The following is a 14,611-nucleotide window of genomic DNA, read 5'->3' as shown; positions in this document are numbered from 1 at the left end:
TTGGAGCCTTTTTATGCTTCGTTTTTAATTAAAAAAATTTACGTCACGTTTTATAAGCATATTTATATTTTTAGTGCTTTACTTTGCCTCACTGAGTTGTCCTCCGCATCGTTTCTAAACTTCATAAATTTTTAAAATCTTTCGTCACCCAATCTAACAAACTTGCAATCTAAAAATATTTTTTTGTGTAAGTTACAATTTTTTTAATTTTTTCGGAGAGAAATTTAGTTGAACGTTGCAATGGTTATAAGTTGCACTTTTCGACTTTAGCCATCGTTGAGCAACACTGTCCCTGTCTTATTCCATACTCCATAGTTTTTGTCTTCGTATTCCTGTGAAGTTCAAGTGAGAGACTTGAAGTAAAAGGCGTATAAGTGCAGTTTCTTATATTTCAAGAAATACATGTTTGAAGTTTCGAAATTACACGGATTCTTACGGGGGAAAGAAAGTTCAAACTGACTTTATGGAGCTTAAAAATTGGAATTTGGGATCGAATTTTTCACAAAATATGCATTGAGACTAGTTTAATTTGAAATCGTTAATATCTCAATTTTTTCCAAAACTACTCTTATGTGCCTTGTCCTCCCAGCCCCTCAAGTATAATCGAGCACAAAGCTCAGAGAACTTGAGTTGTCGCGCGATAAGAAAGGACAAAATCACCAGACATAGACACGGGGATCTCGCGTTATCACAGAAGAGGATCACTTGGCGTCGCCTAGTCTAGGTTGATGAAACTTTCGAAATCGAACAGGTGTCGTTATTCGCGAACGACGACCGATAGCTCTCGTCATTGAATCTATTACCTCCATCAGTCGATAGCACTATTTGATCAAATAATCTCAATCTGACTCGGCGACCAATCTGACCGTGCCCAAGACGCATTCAATAACGTTGCCAGCTAAACTTAATGTTTCAAAGAATTTTACGATGAGATTCATTACATGCAGCTGGGATTTCTGAATTCAAGGTGGGATCTCTTTACTGTGCATTTTTGTTAAAAGACGTAAATTGTACCACTAAAATGCATAAAGTTCACATTCCAGCTACAAGGCTCTAAGAATCTCGTTCTGCGATGACAGCTGTGAAACCCTACTACACTGTATTGAACTATGCTACATTATACTATGGTATACCATACTATACTACAAATATTTCTATATTTTAAAGGAGCTCATGCATACTAATCACGCTCATCCCCTCCCAGTCACGCTGAAATTATGTCAACCAGTCAAAACATGATCAATCAATCAATTAGCCAGTATTGATCCAAGATCAGTTCCTGGATGCAAAGATTTACGCCTTTTTTGGTTCCTTCCTAACATAGTGAGACCAAACGTCGTACGATGTTTTCCTTCTTCTTCTTTTCTTTTTCTTTTATTAATGTTTCTGTGTCGTTTTACATTTGAGTATCCTTCCCAGACCGCCCTTTGCGATCAATGTAAGAGCCACCAAACATTTAAATGCTATATTTTTAGAGCAGAGGTTGATAAAGGAGCGTACGAAGGTTTTAGTCTCAAATGAATCAGTGAGAACGAAAACACACCAACTCGGTAACTCGAAAATGCTCAATTTCCATTAAAGACAGTTAATTTACATAGAGATTATCCAAGTTAGCGCATCTGTCCCAACTTGGACCTTCAAAATTCCCATAAGTACTTGTCTTTCAGCAGCAAAAATCTTCTTCTTGAAGTGACTTCTTCACCTACCGTGCAGTTTTGAGCGTGTCTTGATTATTTTCATTTTTCCGAGTTGCTGTGTTTTTGTCCTCACTGATTCAAATATAGATCGTATGGACGTCTTGCAGGAAGTGAAAATTCGAAATTTGTTAGAATTTCATACCAGTGTACGGCATTGCCTCAGAAAATATGCGGTACCTTAATGTCTGGAAAATTTCTGAAGGTAATAATTAATGCCGGCAACACCGTCTTGCACCCTAATTTGGTCCCTTTATCTTTACAGTTGTTTCGCAAGTTTGCCGTCGGTGATAAGAGGCGATTAATTGAAAGCTGGATGCGACTTAGTCAAATAAATCCAGGGCGTCAATCAGTCTGATATTGTGGTCGCTAATCCAGATTGTCCTTGTAGAGTCGCTTTAGAATCCTCGCGGTGTTAAGTTGGTCTTTTCTTGTTCTTGTCTTTTCCCGAGTCACCCCCCAAAGATCTGAATGGAGGACATATCATCTTCCGGCGAAGAAATCAGCATGAAAGGTAAAGTTCCCTTAAGCATTTTCGGAGGAGAAAAAAAGGAGTTTCGTATGCAATGTGAATTCGTGTAAAAAATTAAAATGGAAACATTGTAACTTAAGTAATTACGAGGCTTAGGAGCAATTCTGGGGTCACTTATACGAAGTCAAAACTTACATTAAGTTTTTACAAGTAGCTGAGTAAGGGTTGGAGTAGCGGAGTGAAAAAGCTTGCCACAGTTTGGAGAATTTTATAACACGCGCATCGAAATTCTTATTCACCTCAATTTTAAGTCGGTAACGGTATTCAGTAGGTTTTTTGCTGATTTCACTTAAAACTTTATTACGCATTTTAGGTGGGAAAGTTTAGAATGGCCTTTGCACAAACACCAATCGCGCGGTGAACGAGCACAATGTAAGTACCCAGATCTGAAGAAACAGGGGTAGCTGTAACAAAAGGATCGTTAACATTAAGTAGCACTATTTGAAGATACATCCCGAATAACTCTCATCCCTCAATTTAATTAACTCCAGTGGGGCGAATCTAAGGGAGGTGAAGTTTTTGAATTTCATCCTTTTGTAATTTTATCATCATCATCATTATTACCATCACAATATATAATTCCGTAAGCCCGATCTTTCAGGTCAAAATTCAGTGGGAACCTCCGGGCCGATCCAGGCACGTGTGGCACCGGCTTGACCGTCCCGGTCCCCCGATGGCCGGAAAAATAGAGGGATCGCGCGGGTTGCTTCCTTTGAAAAATCGATTATCCCGTTGGTCCCGTCGGGAGATGCGCGATTTTTCGTTAATTCCGGGCGCTCTTTTTTGGATGAGTTGATAATTCGACTCCTCGAGGCATTTGTCATCCTGGAAATCGCCGTGAATGATGAATATACGGCGGAAGCGTACATCAAAATTTTACCTAAACTAACAGTATTCACGCAACGAGAAGTTCGGAGATCAACTTTTGAACGCGAGGTATAAACAAATCGATGACCAAAGTGCGAAGCCCGCGGATCTCTTTTTGCGACGTTGCAGAGGCAAACTCCCTGCCAAACTCGACGCAATTTATTAAAAACTATCTTGATTTTTCTCGTCTTTAGCAGAATAGTCTATGTATGTTTCAAGCTATAAAGTTAGCTTCTTTATCAATTAAAAAAAATGAAAAAATGAGTGAACAAAAACAGGAGAATTTCGATAATCTTTCGCTCCCAGGATTGCAGGTTCGCGGTGTGAACACCAATAGGCGACGAGGATATCGATCTCTCGACGTAGAGCTCGAAGGTCAAAATCCTAAGCCTAGATTAACTCCGAACCCTGATAATAACGTTTTTGATGAATAAATTCAACCTTTTTGCTCATGGAAGAAAAAATAATTTACTCGGGTTAAATTGCACGCCAAACTTCACTATGACAGTCTTAGTAATATGAAAATATGGCAACCGCAATCTTGACGCTTAGCTCAAGCTGTACACACTTTGAACAACACAGCGTAGGACAGAAACAATGATCGATTGAGTATAGTCTGCTAAAGCCGTTGTAGTGCGCAATTTGACTCGCGTATGGTTTTGTTTTTCTTTTGACCGGGCAATTCCAAGTTCCCGTAACCAATGGACAGTAAAAACGTTAATATCTTAACTAGAAGTTGAATCCAGTAGTTTTAGTCGCGCGAATTGTGTTCTGCGTGAAATTCTGGTGAAGAATCATGTATTAGAGTGCTTAAATTCGTACCTTGTTCAATGGTCCCTTCAATCTAAAAAAGCGAACATACGGAACTTTCCTAACTTTTCTTAGAGAAAATATTGTATTGGGAGAAACTAGGCAACGTTGGAGTGCTCATACGGCGTCGAAACACTACATGGGCCTTTTAAGCCCCATTGTTTGATGCCGCGATTATCCTAACGCGAGTTCAAATATTCGTGCCAAACATTGTGTGGTCGGCGTCAAACTCATATCAGCGCCTGCAAGACTGCAGGAATACTTCATGCATTGCGCCAAAGGGTACGGTCGGCGTCAGGCGCATGTTAGCGCCTACAAGACTGCATGAATACTTCTCGCATTGCACCAAACGCAATGCGACAGTTATTTGCGGTAACATTCGACTACAGGTATAGGCACATGGCCGCTGGTTGCCGGATTGAAGGCGTATCACACTGTGAGGATGACTCGACACTCGACCGCACTCCCTTTCCTGGCTTGCGCGACGCTAAAATCGCTTGATGAAAAATTTAGCCTGGTGTCTTTTTTCTAAACGTAAACGTAAGACCGAGAAGTGGAAGCAGTGAAAGCTAAGTTCAGTTTATCTTAAACTTTGTCTCATAACATAAAACTTGGACTGTTTCAGCGATCTCAAAAGTGATTGGAGTGCCCGATATTCGAGATGGGCCCACTCTCACAAAATGCATAGTTGCTGAGTTTGTAGGGACTTTGCTGTTAGTGCTCATAGGATGCATGTCGGTAGCATTTGTCCATCAGGACAACTTCGTTGACGTTGTGAAAATTGCCATGGCTTTCGGGCTCATCATAGCCTCTATGGTCCAGGTAGGCCAATAAACCACGTATCCCGACCTTTTGATTCGGTACATTTTAAAAAGGTTCATGAAAGATGAGAAGTGTGGTGAAAGTGGCATGAAAGTGTCTTGTGGGGTAAGTGAGGAACTATTAATCCTGAATTGAATGAAGGAACGGAAATGTTTGACCAAGGAAAACGGCGACCCGCAAAATCAGCACAGATTTAACATTCGGACCCAAGAAATTTTTGGAATTTTTCGGACCCTTGTGTTTTTGCTCGTTCCTTGCTGGCAACCTGAACCATCCATATGCCGCCAAAGACATCCCCAATGGAAATGGGAAGCGATCGGGAAGAGCTCCCCCAAATGGAACGAGCCCAAAAAGGAACAGTGAAACTTCTAGGTCAGAGAGCAGATGGAGCGATGAGAGCTTTTCCCTGTCTTAAACGAATTTTGAGCGAGCAATATTATTAGAGGTGCATCATTAGTGTCAAAGACAATAAAGAGGTCACTTAATGAGATTAAATGCCAAGCGTGGATTTTCAAAGGCAAAAAATGAACGGGACCAGGTGGAGGCACCGCAATCACGATGCTTCGTTGCCAATTTGCCGAAAATAGCCGCAGAATTGCCTGCCTTTCTACCGTGCTAAGGAAGAACGCCGTATGAACATTCGAAAGTTGCCAGCTCAATTTTGAGCCTGCAGAAGCTTCAGGTGGAATCTACTCGTGCTAAGGGAAGAAGCGATGGAGATTTCCATCAATGTTACGCTGCAAAATGATTCGAAGATGATACTGAGCCAAATGGCAAAAGTTCCATTGAAGTCGAGAATAGCAAAAGAATGCTTACTCATTCATTCTACATAGAAAAGATTATTTTATGAATATTCAATGAATATTTTTCCTTGAAATTTTCAGAAGCTTCAGGTGGAATTGCGAGCAAAATTATCTGAAAAATTGGAAAGAAAATATTCATAAGTTTACCGGAAAATTTGTGTTTTATCAAAGGAGATTTGTCAACGCCTGAAGGTTCACACGGCGTTTTTCCTTAGCAAGGCAGCTTTGGTGTAAAATGAGTGACTACCATCGAGATCTGACACAAGAGACGAGGTGGCATTAATGCCAAACGGCGAGTAATATTTCTTGGAAAGATCCGCTTTCCGCTCTCCGGTGCTTATTGACCTGCCCCTGTCAGAGGGATCATTTTTTACCGCCGCGAAAGTTGTTAACTTTCTTCCGTAGTGCTTTGCCCCGCCTTCATGATCCATGGTCGACAAATGAAAAGTTTCAAATTTGCCAACAGTCATCGTAAGTTTCGTTAAGTTCGCAGCCGGCCTTGATGCGTTCCCAGTTGTGAATTTACTCTGTAACTCGAGTATCCTTCCATACATACTTCAAGGTTTTAGGTTGCCAGATCGCACGATACAATTTGAATATTTTGCATGGTTTTAAATGGAGAAAAGTGCTGATTTTCAGCACAATCTGGATACAATGTAAAACCCCCACTCAATGAGTTCATAATAAACACTGACAAAAACACAGATTAAATTTTCCTTCAACCAACTTTTCTCCACTCATCGTGCCTTCAGTTGAATTTTGTTTTAACGTCAACGTTTTTATACACAGCCCTGAAAAAAAACTTGGAGGCTTTCTGAATTTTTTGCATAGTTTTTAATGTTTTAAGCCATTGCTTACCGTATGAATTTTTATTTAAAATGAACCAGCCCCAAAATTGTGTTCTGGTGGTTGGCACGGACCAATTAGTATTATTATAGCACTGTCACGTTAAAGTTTTACTTTTCGCCCTTAAAATGTTATATTTTTTAAAATATTTCAGGCAATAGGTCACGTTAGTGGTTGTCACATCAATCCGGCTGTAACTTGTGGACTAGCTGTGTCGGGACATGTTAGCATAATAAAAGGTATGCTGTACATCGTCGCGCAATGCCTTGGAGCCATCTGTGGAGCAATCATTTTGAATGTAAGACAGTTTAATTTGTAATAGTTGAACTATTTTAGGAGATTCCAAGTTTTAATGACCATTCCTTGAATTTTTTATTTTTAAAAAAATCCAACACGCATACAAACCTTTGCAACGGACGTCAATGCAGCTAAAACCTTTTGCAGAATTGAGAAGTTCCTTCATAGGATGCTTCAGTAAAAGAGATTACGAGTCGCATTTCTCTCGGGTTCAACGTAACCCAAATCGCGGGCAAACCTTGACGGACGTCCGAATATTTATAACTCACACCAATGCCATTTTTAATGCCATTACTTACATAGGTATTAATTATGGTCAATTAGACAATGATATTTTCAAAGTTTAAAAGATTTTGGAACTTTAATTTTGTACATATACATATACATATCGACGGTGTGAGTCAGCTAACATCTAACTCGTTTGCGGTGTCTGAAAATCTCCGCCTCTATGTTATTTTTTTAAAGGAGAACAAATTGACATAATTACTTAGTGTTTTTGCAGAATTTTCTTTGCACAGAGAAGAATAATTACGGCAGTTTTAAAGAATTGCCGTTGAGTAGTTTTCTGTTTAAAAAGTAAAGGATGACAGGAAGTCTGCGACGTCGCAAACCGAGTTATGTGATTGCCGACTTGCTCCGTCGATATATGTCTCTAATGAGTATTGATCTGCTGTAAATGGCTCAACCCTCTAATAAATCCAATCATATGTTAAAGCAACAATGCTAATCCAGAATTAGACGGCGTTTAGCAGAAAGGAATCAAGCCACATCAACAATTGCCAAAAACTGAGCAATTAAATTTTTTATAACATAACGTTTGTGCAGATTCCTTTGAGAATTTTAAGGAATTTGCTTCGTACTTTGCAGAGAATTCACTGAAATTTTCACACAAATCTACACAACCGTTTCCATGTAAAAAATTAAATTGCCCAACTAAATTCGACGGTAGCTGATGTGGTTTAGTTCCCTCCTGCTTGACGCGGTCTAATTACAGTTCCAATTTCGCAGAATTCGTTCCTCGAGAGTTCCGTTAACCAACTAGGGAGCAGACCCCCTATTTTCGAAAAAAAACTCGATTCCCTCACCCTAAACACTGCCTAAAAGCTTTATTCGGTGAAAATGACAATCATTTTCTCCATAATTCGGAGAGCCTTGGAAAGAGAGACATTTCCGTAGAAGGAAATACCTGCACTGAAAGACACGTCAAGATGAATGAACCGGTATCCCCCGTTCAACGATGCACAAGCGGAATGTTCACTATGGAGACGACGGAATTCCTTGATAGAAATGCGGATCAAATATTTGTCAAAACCAGCCCTCAGCTCTCATTGAGCTTCGCAATGACATCCTCCCGCTTTTTCTGAGGGTCTGACATACGCACCCACACCCATATGGGTATCTCCGGTTCCATCTGTCATCCTCCGTCATCCATCCCGCGGGGCGTGCATTTCGTTGATCCTCAGACATGAGCCCTGGAAAGCATGGGCGAACATGGGCGGTGGGGCTCATCCCGAAAATGAAATATGCCCTTACGGTAAAGGACCGACGATTTGACGCCAATATCCGGAGACGCGCGCATATTCACTTTCGTGACGCCTCGGAGCTTCAGTTAATCCATCGCAATTCCGATTGGGAATGGAATATTTTGCGCGGGCAAATCCATAATTCCAATTGAACTCTTGGATAAAATTGTTTCAAAGTTTCGTTCAAAGCAGGCACAGTTGTTTGAGACAACTAGAAAGGTGTGGCAGACTAGAGTCCTTTTATACTGAGAGTAAAGACAATGCGAATCCATTTCTGATTGGTTCCCGTATTTTAGGCCTCCACAGTGTCACAAACGGGAATAAAGATTACATTTTCACCAATTGCAAAAATTATAAACTAGAATGGACCGGGACATCGGGGGAACGGCAAGGAACAAATGGAATGGGAGAGGGAACGGAGATGGGAATTCGAAATGGGTTGATCAAAGATTACAAAAAACGTCCGATTTTTGCAATCTTCATTCCCGTTTGTGACATCCATGAGCCGCGTTGTCTTAACACTCTCTATAAAGCGGCTCTGTAGCAGACTAAACTGCCGTGCTAAGGAAGAACGCCGTATGAGCCTCTCGGCGTTACCGAGTTTCCTTTGATAAAATACGAATTTATTGGAAAAGTTATGAATATTTTCCCTCCAATTTTTAGACAATGTGGTTCGCAATTTAATCTACAATATCTCAAAATTTCAAGGACTAGTATGTATAACTTCCTCCTAAAATAAACATTTTAACGGCGGAAATTCGGCAACTCTCGAATGTTTGTACGGCATTTTCCCCCAGCACGGCAGTATAGAGAAAATCTGAGGAGAGGTAACTGTTGAAAATACTGACTGGGGGTTGTGAGATATCCAAATAATGCGCAAAATCGTGAAGCGGCTTTGCATGTCAATTTTGCAAATAAGAAACTGACCAACAATTTTGACTGCTAACAAATTGGAGTGCATTAAAATTTACAGACACGAATTATATGAATTTAGATGAGAGTTCAAAAAGGGTGGTGGTTAAGATCCACCCCTTGCTGCAGTGGCGTGGAGTGCGCTTTGAGATAAATCGATTGATCTGCTATTGAAACCTATGGAAAATGATCGATTAACAGGGTGTTCTCAATGAACACATTAATAACCGATATTTTACCATGGCTTCAAAGGAGGGAATATCGATAATCGATCATTCATGGTGAACTCTATTTAATCCTAAACCGTAAAACATGTGCTTCTATAGCCTCATGTGCAATCCTCCTTTCCTTTTTTTTGAGGAAAATAAAGACAGAGTAGACTCGGTTATGGGCTACATCTTTGCCATGACAGCCTTGAAACGTTAGTTGCAGTAAAAGAGCTCTTTATCAACGTGTAATTAAGATCCAGGTGCAAATTTTTTGTGATAGTGCTCGATAATTGACTAGTGAGATTATGAAACTAATGGAGGGATAATTAAGTGTATGGGATCACGTCGTGGTTCATATCGCTCAAGCGTTCGCGGACAAGAAGAAGATTCAATGATGAAGCCCTCATTCAAGGACAGAATCGATTCGATGTACTTATATTACACGATTGCAGTCATTTTGATAAGATATGCTTTCTGACTTAATAGTTGATGTGAGGAAATTTGATTATCTCAGAAAACCGTTCAACCAAGAAAATACATCTTTTTTTAAAATTGCCCACTTTTCTTCATTTAGGTGCATGAATGTCCGTTGTTCTAAACAGAGGTTCATTATAACGTGAATTGGATATCATAATATTCAATTCCCGGAGGTCTATAAAACCCAAGGTGGCATGAAACGTAAGCAAGAAATGAAAGATTGGAAATTTCAGTGGAAAATTTCATGAAATTTCACAAGGCTGTGAAATATTTCATATTTTTCAGGGCAAAAGTACAGCCCGCACTCGAATACACAAAAATATAAGAAAGTCACAATTTTTACATGTTGTGAAACATGAAAAGGAACTGGGTTTTTCAATACCTTTTATAAATGTGTGCAATTTCATGTGATATTTCACGTGAAAATTCAAGATTTTATTTTTTATGAAATTTTGCCACCATGATGAAACCGAGTTAAAAAGTGAGTTGAAATGTTGTGAAAGTTTGTATTCTGTCAACAGATTAACAGCATCCTTGATGTCTGGTTGTGGTAAAAATTCATTAATCTTTGAATTCAAATTTAGAAATGATCTCATTACAGGATATTAAATTTTTGTTACCGGAATTTCCTTTTCAAAGCCTTTGTAGCAATGACGTTAGACCAGTGAAATCAATATTGCACCGATAACATTTTGAGCACGCATCCAAACACACAAAGAATCCAGCTTTCAGAGAGCTTCTTATGAGGATCCGCTCATTTTTGATTTCTCTAGCATCCTCATGTGAAAACGAAATGCAGCTACATTGCCCTGCTAAGGAGGAACGCCGCATGAACCTTCGTGCGTTCCCAATTTTTTTTCGATAAAAAAGGAATTTTCAGGAAAACTTGCAAAAATTTTCCGTCCAATTTTCCGGAGAATTTTCTTTGCAATGTGATGTAAAGTATCAGAGAATCTCACGTAGGAATATTCATTATTTTTCCCAAAAGTAATGTTTTAAGAGGGGGAATTTGGCAACTCTCCGATGTTCATACGGCGTTTTTCCGTATCACGGCAGTACATGCATGCCCCAGATAATATTGAACCCTGATGGATAAGATCTTTAACAATGTGTATTATATCTATTTATGTGACTCAAATACGCTACACCGGAAAAGAAGTTAAGTTGATTTAACATCCTGGATGTAAAAAAAGTGTGCAATAACTCGTAAAATGCTGAGTTACCCGCTACGGCAGTTAAATTTACATCTTGGCATTGCTAAAGTAACTGCTGTAGCGGATAATTCAGCATTTTATAAGTTCTCGCACACCTTTTTTACATCCAGAATGTTAAATCAACTTCACTTTTTTTTAGGTGTAGTTAATAATCATGAATTTTCCCGTGTTTAACAGGAAATCACGCCAAAAACAGGTTACACGGCTGCTGGTAATCTGGGAGTAACGACACTGTCTACAGGAGTTTCCGACCTGCAGGGTGTGGCGATAGAAGCACTAATCACATTTGTGCTGCTTTTAGTTGTCCAGTCCGTCTGCGATGGGAAGCGGACCGACATCAAAGGATCTATCGGCGTTGCGATAGGATTCGCAATTGCTTGCTGCCATCTCGCCGCGGTACGCTTCTCATTAGATTATCCTTTGGCTTTTGTCATTTCACTTACCGCTCCCACTCAGACTTAGAACGTCTTACTTATAATTAGATATTACAACCCACCTACAGTTTCCTGTGGGAAAGGATAGGAATAAAGAGAGCAAATGACATCACATGTTAAAAAGTGGAAATAAACGCACAAGAATCGGACGTTATACATGATTGAAAATGGCTTCTCTTTCGACGCCACCATGTTTCGTGGGCGTAATAAAGTTAGGATTCTTTCTTTTGAGTATTTCAAAAATCTTGCGTGATATTCGACAACCGAATTTCAAGTCAATCAACGGACAAACACAGAGGTAGAGAAACTCACCAGTCAAGCAACTCAGGTTACTAACCTTAGATCAACCGAGATGACGTGATGCCTCTGCATCACGCAGAAAGCTCCCACCATAATTATGGTGGAAAAACTAGAAGAAAATCAAGTTTGTAATAAGAGAACTCTGCGCGTTACGGAGACGTAACGTCACCTTGATTGATCTATTATCTTTAAACGGCGTTAGTTCAATCAAATTGAATTATTTTTACCAAGTTAACTGTTCCATTACCATTTCTTCTATATAAAAAAAGGAATTATTTGCTTGAGACTCGTCTAGTTGAGATAGGAAACCACTGATGATAGGCACCCAAAGGGGGTCAGTTGTAAAAAGACTTATTTTTTAAAAAAATAAAAAAATAAAATAAATAAAATAAAAAGGCATCTTGTTACTCAGTATTGGATGCGTCAAAATCATTGAGTACATAGAGCTGGTGTCACTTTTAAGAATTTTCCAGGTCCCGAATTCTGATACTCCTGTGTGACGCCGGGTCATTTTTTCGATACATAATCGATTGTTTTCGATACACGGGGACCCGGCCATCCAGTGTCAAGATAAAAAGAATCACTACGGATTCCACACCAACATTTAGGATCGAACATGTATCGTAAAAATGACCGAAGCTCGGCGCACACTGGGCTCGGAACTGGTCGACCAGAACATGGTGCCAGCTCTCCCAATTACATTACCTCTCTAAAATTGTCGACTCTAAATTGGACGATGCCAGGGAAAATAATAAAAACGTCTGGTCTTGAGCCTCAAGAAATTTACATCACGAATACGCACGTTGAATTTTCCTTGCCACTTGTTTTTCAGATCAAGTACACCGGTGCTAGTATGAACCCTGCTCGATCATTAGGCCCTGCATTCGTCAGTGGAATTTGGGACAAACATTGGGTGAGTGAAGAAAATTTTATCAAATTAATAAAATAATGTTGTATTCAATCAATTTCATATCTCGAACAACATTGACCAAACAATTTGTCATTTGCGACCTGTTAGGCATTTTTCCTCCGTCAAAAAGAAGATTTAATTACAAAAGTTTGTGATTCGATTTGGGGCGGTGTAAGTAAGCTTCCAGTCCGCCCCAGATGTATTTTTTAAATGGAAAAGTGATCGCTCTTTTTCCATAAACTTCCTTGATTTTTCTTTTAAGTGTGAGGGATGCTTTATGGGAAAATTTGATAAAAACTGTTTGGTCTTTCTATCTACTTTCTTACGAACAAGGGTGGGAATGATGAAATCTTGTATTGCTCACAATACACTGTTTTTTAGGCTTCTTCTCGGTCCTTTCCTTTTTGATAATGAAACTGAAGCAACATGACTTTTGGTCAGAAATGTTGCAGATTTCCAGTCAAATTTTATTTTTTAAATGAGAAATTACTTGACGTCATAAGTAAAAAACCTCTCTTCTGGTAAAAAATGTCTCTAAAGTAAAGTCTCTTTTTAAAGTATGTTCGGAGAAAATTTCAAGCCATTATGTTGGCTTATTTTTTTTATAAAATGAAAAAGGAGCGAAATTTTTAAGACACATTAAACAAGGTACGATTTTTTATAGTTTCACTGACGACTTGTTCGTACCATTTATCAAATACATCAATACTTTTAAGGTCTACATTCACATTTGAATATGGAAAAAACAGAATAACTATATTGGTCGAATACCTATTCACAGGATAATAATCTTAATTTCCCACTAAACAACCATGAAATTCTTATTTGTCGTATTTTATAGAATAGGTATGAAGATTAGGTGTATGATTATGAGTTTTCTTCTATTAAATTCAATAGTTCCATTGTTCGTTGAGCCGTTGTTTAATTTTGTTTTATTTCGATAAATATGTCTAAATCCATCTAAATAGATAAGACTGGACTTTGTCTCATTTTAAATTTTTCTTACAGGTGTACTGGGCCGGTCCAATACTCGGTGGAGTCACTGCCAGTCTGCTTTACGCCATCACTTTCAAAGCCAAAAAAAGATCGGATGATAGCTCTTATGATTTCTGACTCTGAAAACAACCTAACGATAGGAGCTATCTTCCATGTAAATTCTCAATAATCTCTTGTTAATTTCGCGCACTATGTTAACCTTTGCGTGTGGAGTATACTCCTTCGTCTGTTCCCGCATGCACATTTTTAAAAATAAAGTCATCGTTGTTTTTAGAGCTGCATATTCTTATTGTCCTGAGCTATTAAGACGGGAAAATATTGGCGGTTTCCCATGCACATTACCGAAAAGCGTCAATTAACTCTTGTGGTCGGGACGGAATCAATTAATCCCTGATGTGGGCTAAGTGGGAATGCGTCTTAGAACGTGTGTGTAATCCGATCGGGGTAAAGCTGATCCCCGAGCGGAATTCAATTAATCTCGTGCTGGGTTATTAACTTAACCCCGACGGTTTGGGGTTTATTACAGGGTAGCATACTAATGGTTTTCTCACAGGAGAATTACATGCACAAGCGCACATACAAAAAATGACACATGGGCCGCATTTAGCAGAAGCAAATCGAGACAATTTTTAGGGATTTGTTGGATTTGACATTGGTCGATCAGAATTCTGAATGACATCTATATTCATTCTAAGAAGGAAGTCTGTAGCATAATACGTAGATTATTTTCTAGCATAGTCAATTCAGTTATTGGATGCATTACTGGAAAAGACTCATCTGCAGCAATTAAATCAAAACTAACAAAGTATAAAACGAAATATCACAGTATTTTATGTTTGCTCTTTCATAATTTTTTTGCTCATTTCTTACAAATGGAAGGCCTTGTCCACAGAGAGTAGGTTCACGGAACCTAACTTTCGCGCAAAGTTCCGTGACATTTTGCCAGTATTGTTGACAGGGCTTTC

At 39.1% G+C, this 14,611-nt stretch overlaps 1 protein-coding gene across 1 annotated transcript; it reads left to right on the top strand.

Annotated features, from left to right (window-relative positions):
- Nucleotides 1-2,015: 2,015 nt before the first annotated feature.
- On the top strand, nucleotides 2,016-13,919 carry LOC109036687 (aquaporin AQPcic). Its single transcript, XM_019051047.2, has 6 exons — nucleotides 2,016-2,208; nucleotides 4,529-4,725; nucleotides 6,529-6,672; nucleotides 11,184-11,402; nucleotides 12,573-12,653; nucleotides 13,659-13,919. Exons 1-6 carry the CDS (start codon nucleotides 2,166-2,168, stop codon nucleotides 13,761-13,763), a joined length of 789 nt encoding a protein of 262 aa, XP_018906592.2. The 5' UTR covers nucleotides 2,016-2,165; the 3' UTR covers nucleotides 13,764-13,919.
- The last annotated feature ends 692 nt before the right edge of the window (nucleotides 13,920-14,611 follow it).

Source organism: Bemisia tabaci, chromosome 5 (assembly GCF_918797505.1).
Source record: "Bemisia tabaci chromosome 5, PGI_BMITA_v3".
NCBI lineage: Eukaryota > Metazoa > Arthropoda > Insecta > Hemiptera > Aleyrodidae > Bemisia > Bemisia tabaci.
This window is presented reverse-complemented; position numbering and strand designations above follow the sequence as displayed.

Excerpts from the sequence above, each read along its gene's own strand:
- LOC109036687 (XM_019051047.2), top strand. The coding sequence starts at position 2,166 with ATGGAGGACATATCATCTTCCGGCGAAGAAATCAGCATGAAAG. Across the intron at positions 6,673-11,183 it reads GTGGAGCAATCATTTTGAAT|GAAATCACGCCAAAAACAGG; the intron begins GTAAGACAGTTT and ends CGTGTTTAACAG. Across the intron at positions 12,654-13,658 it reads GAATTTGGGACAAACATTGG|GTGTACTGGGCCGGTCCAAT; the intron begins GTGAGTGAAGAA and ends TTTTTCTTACAG.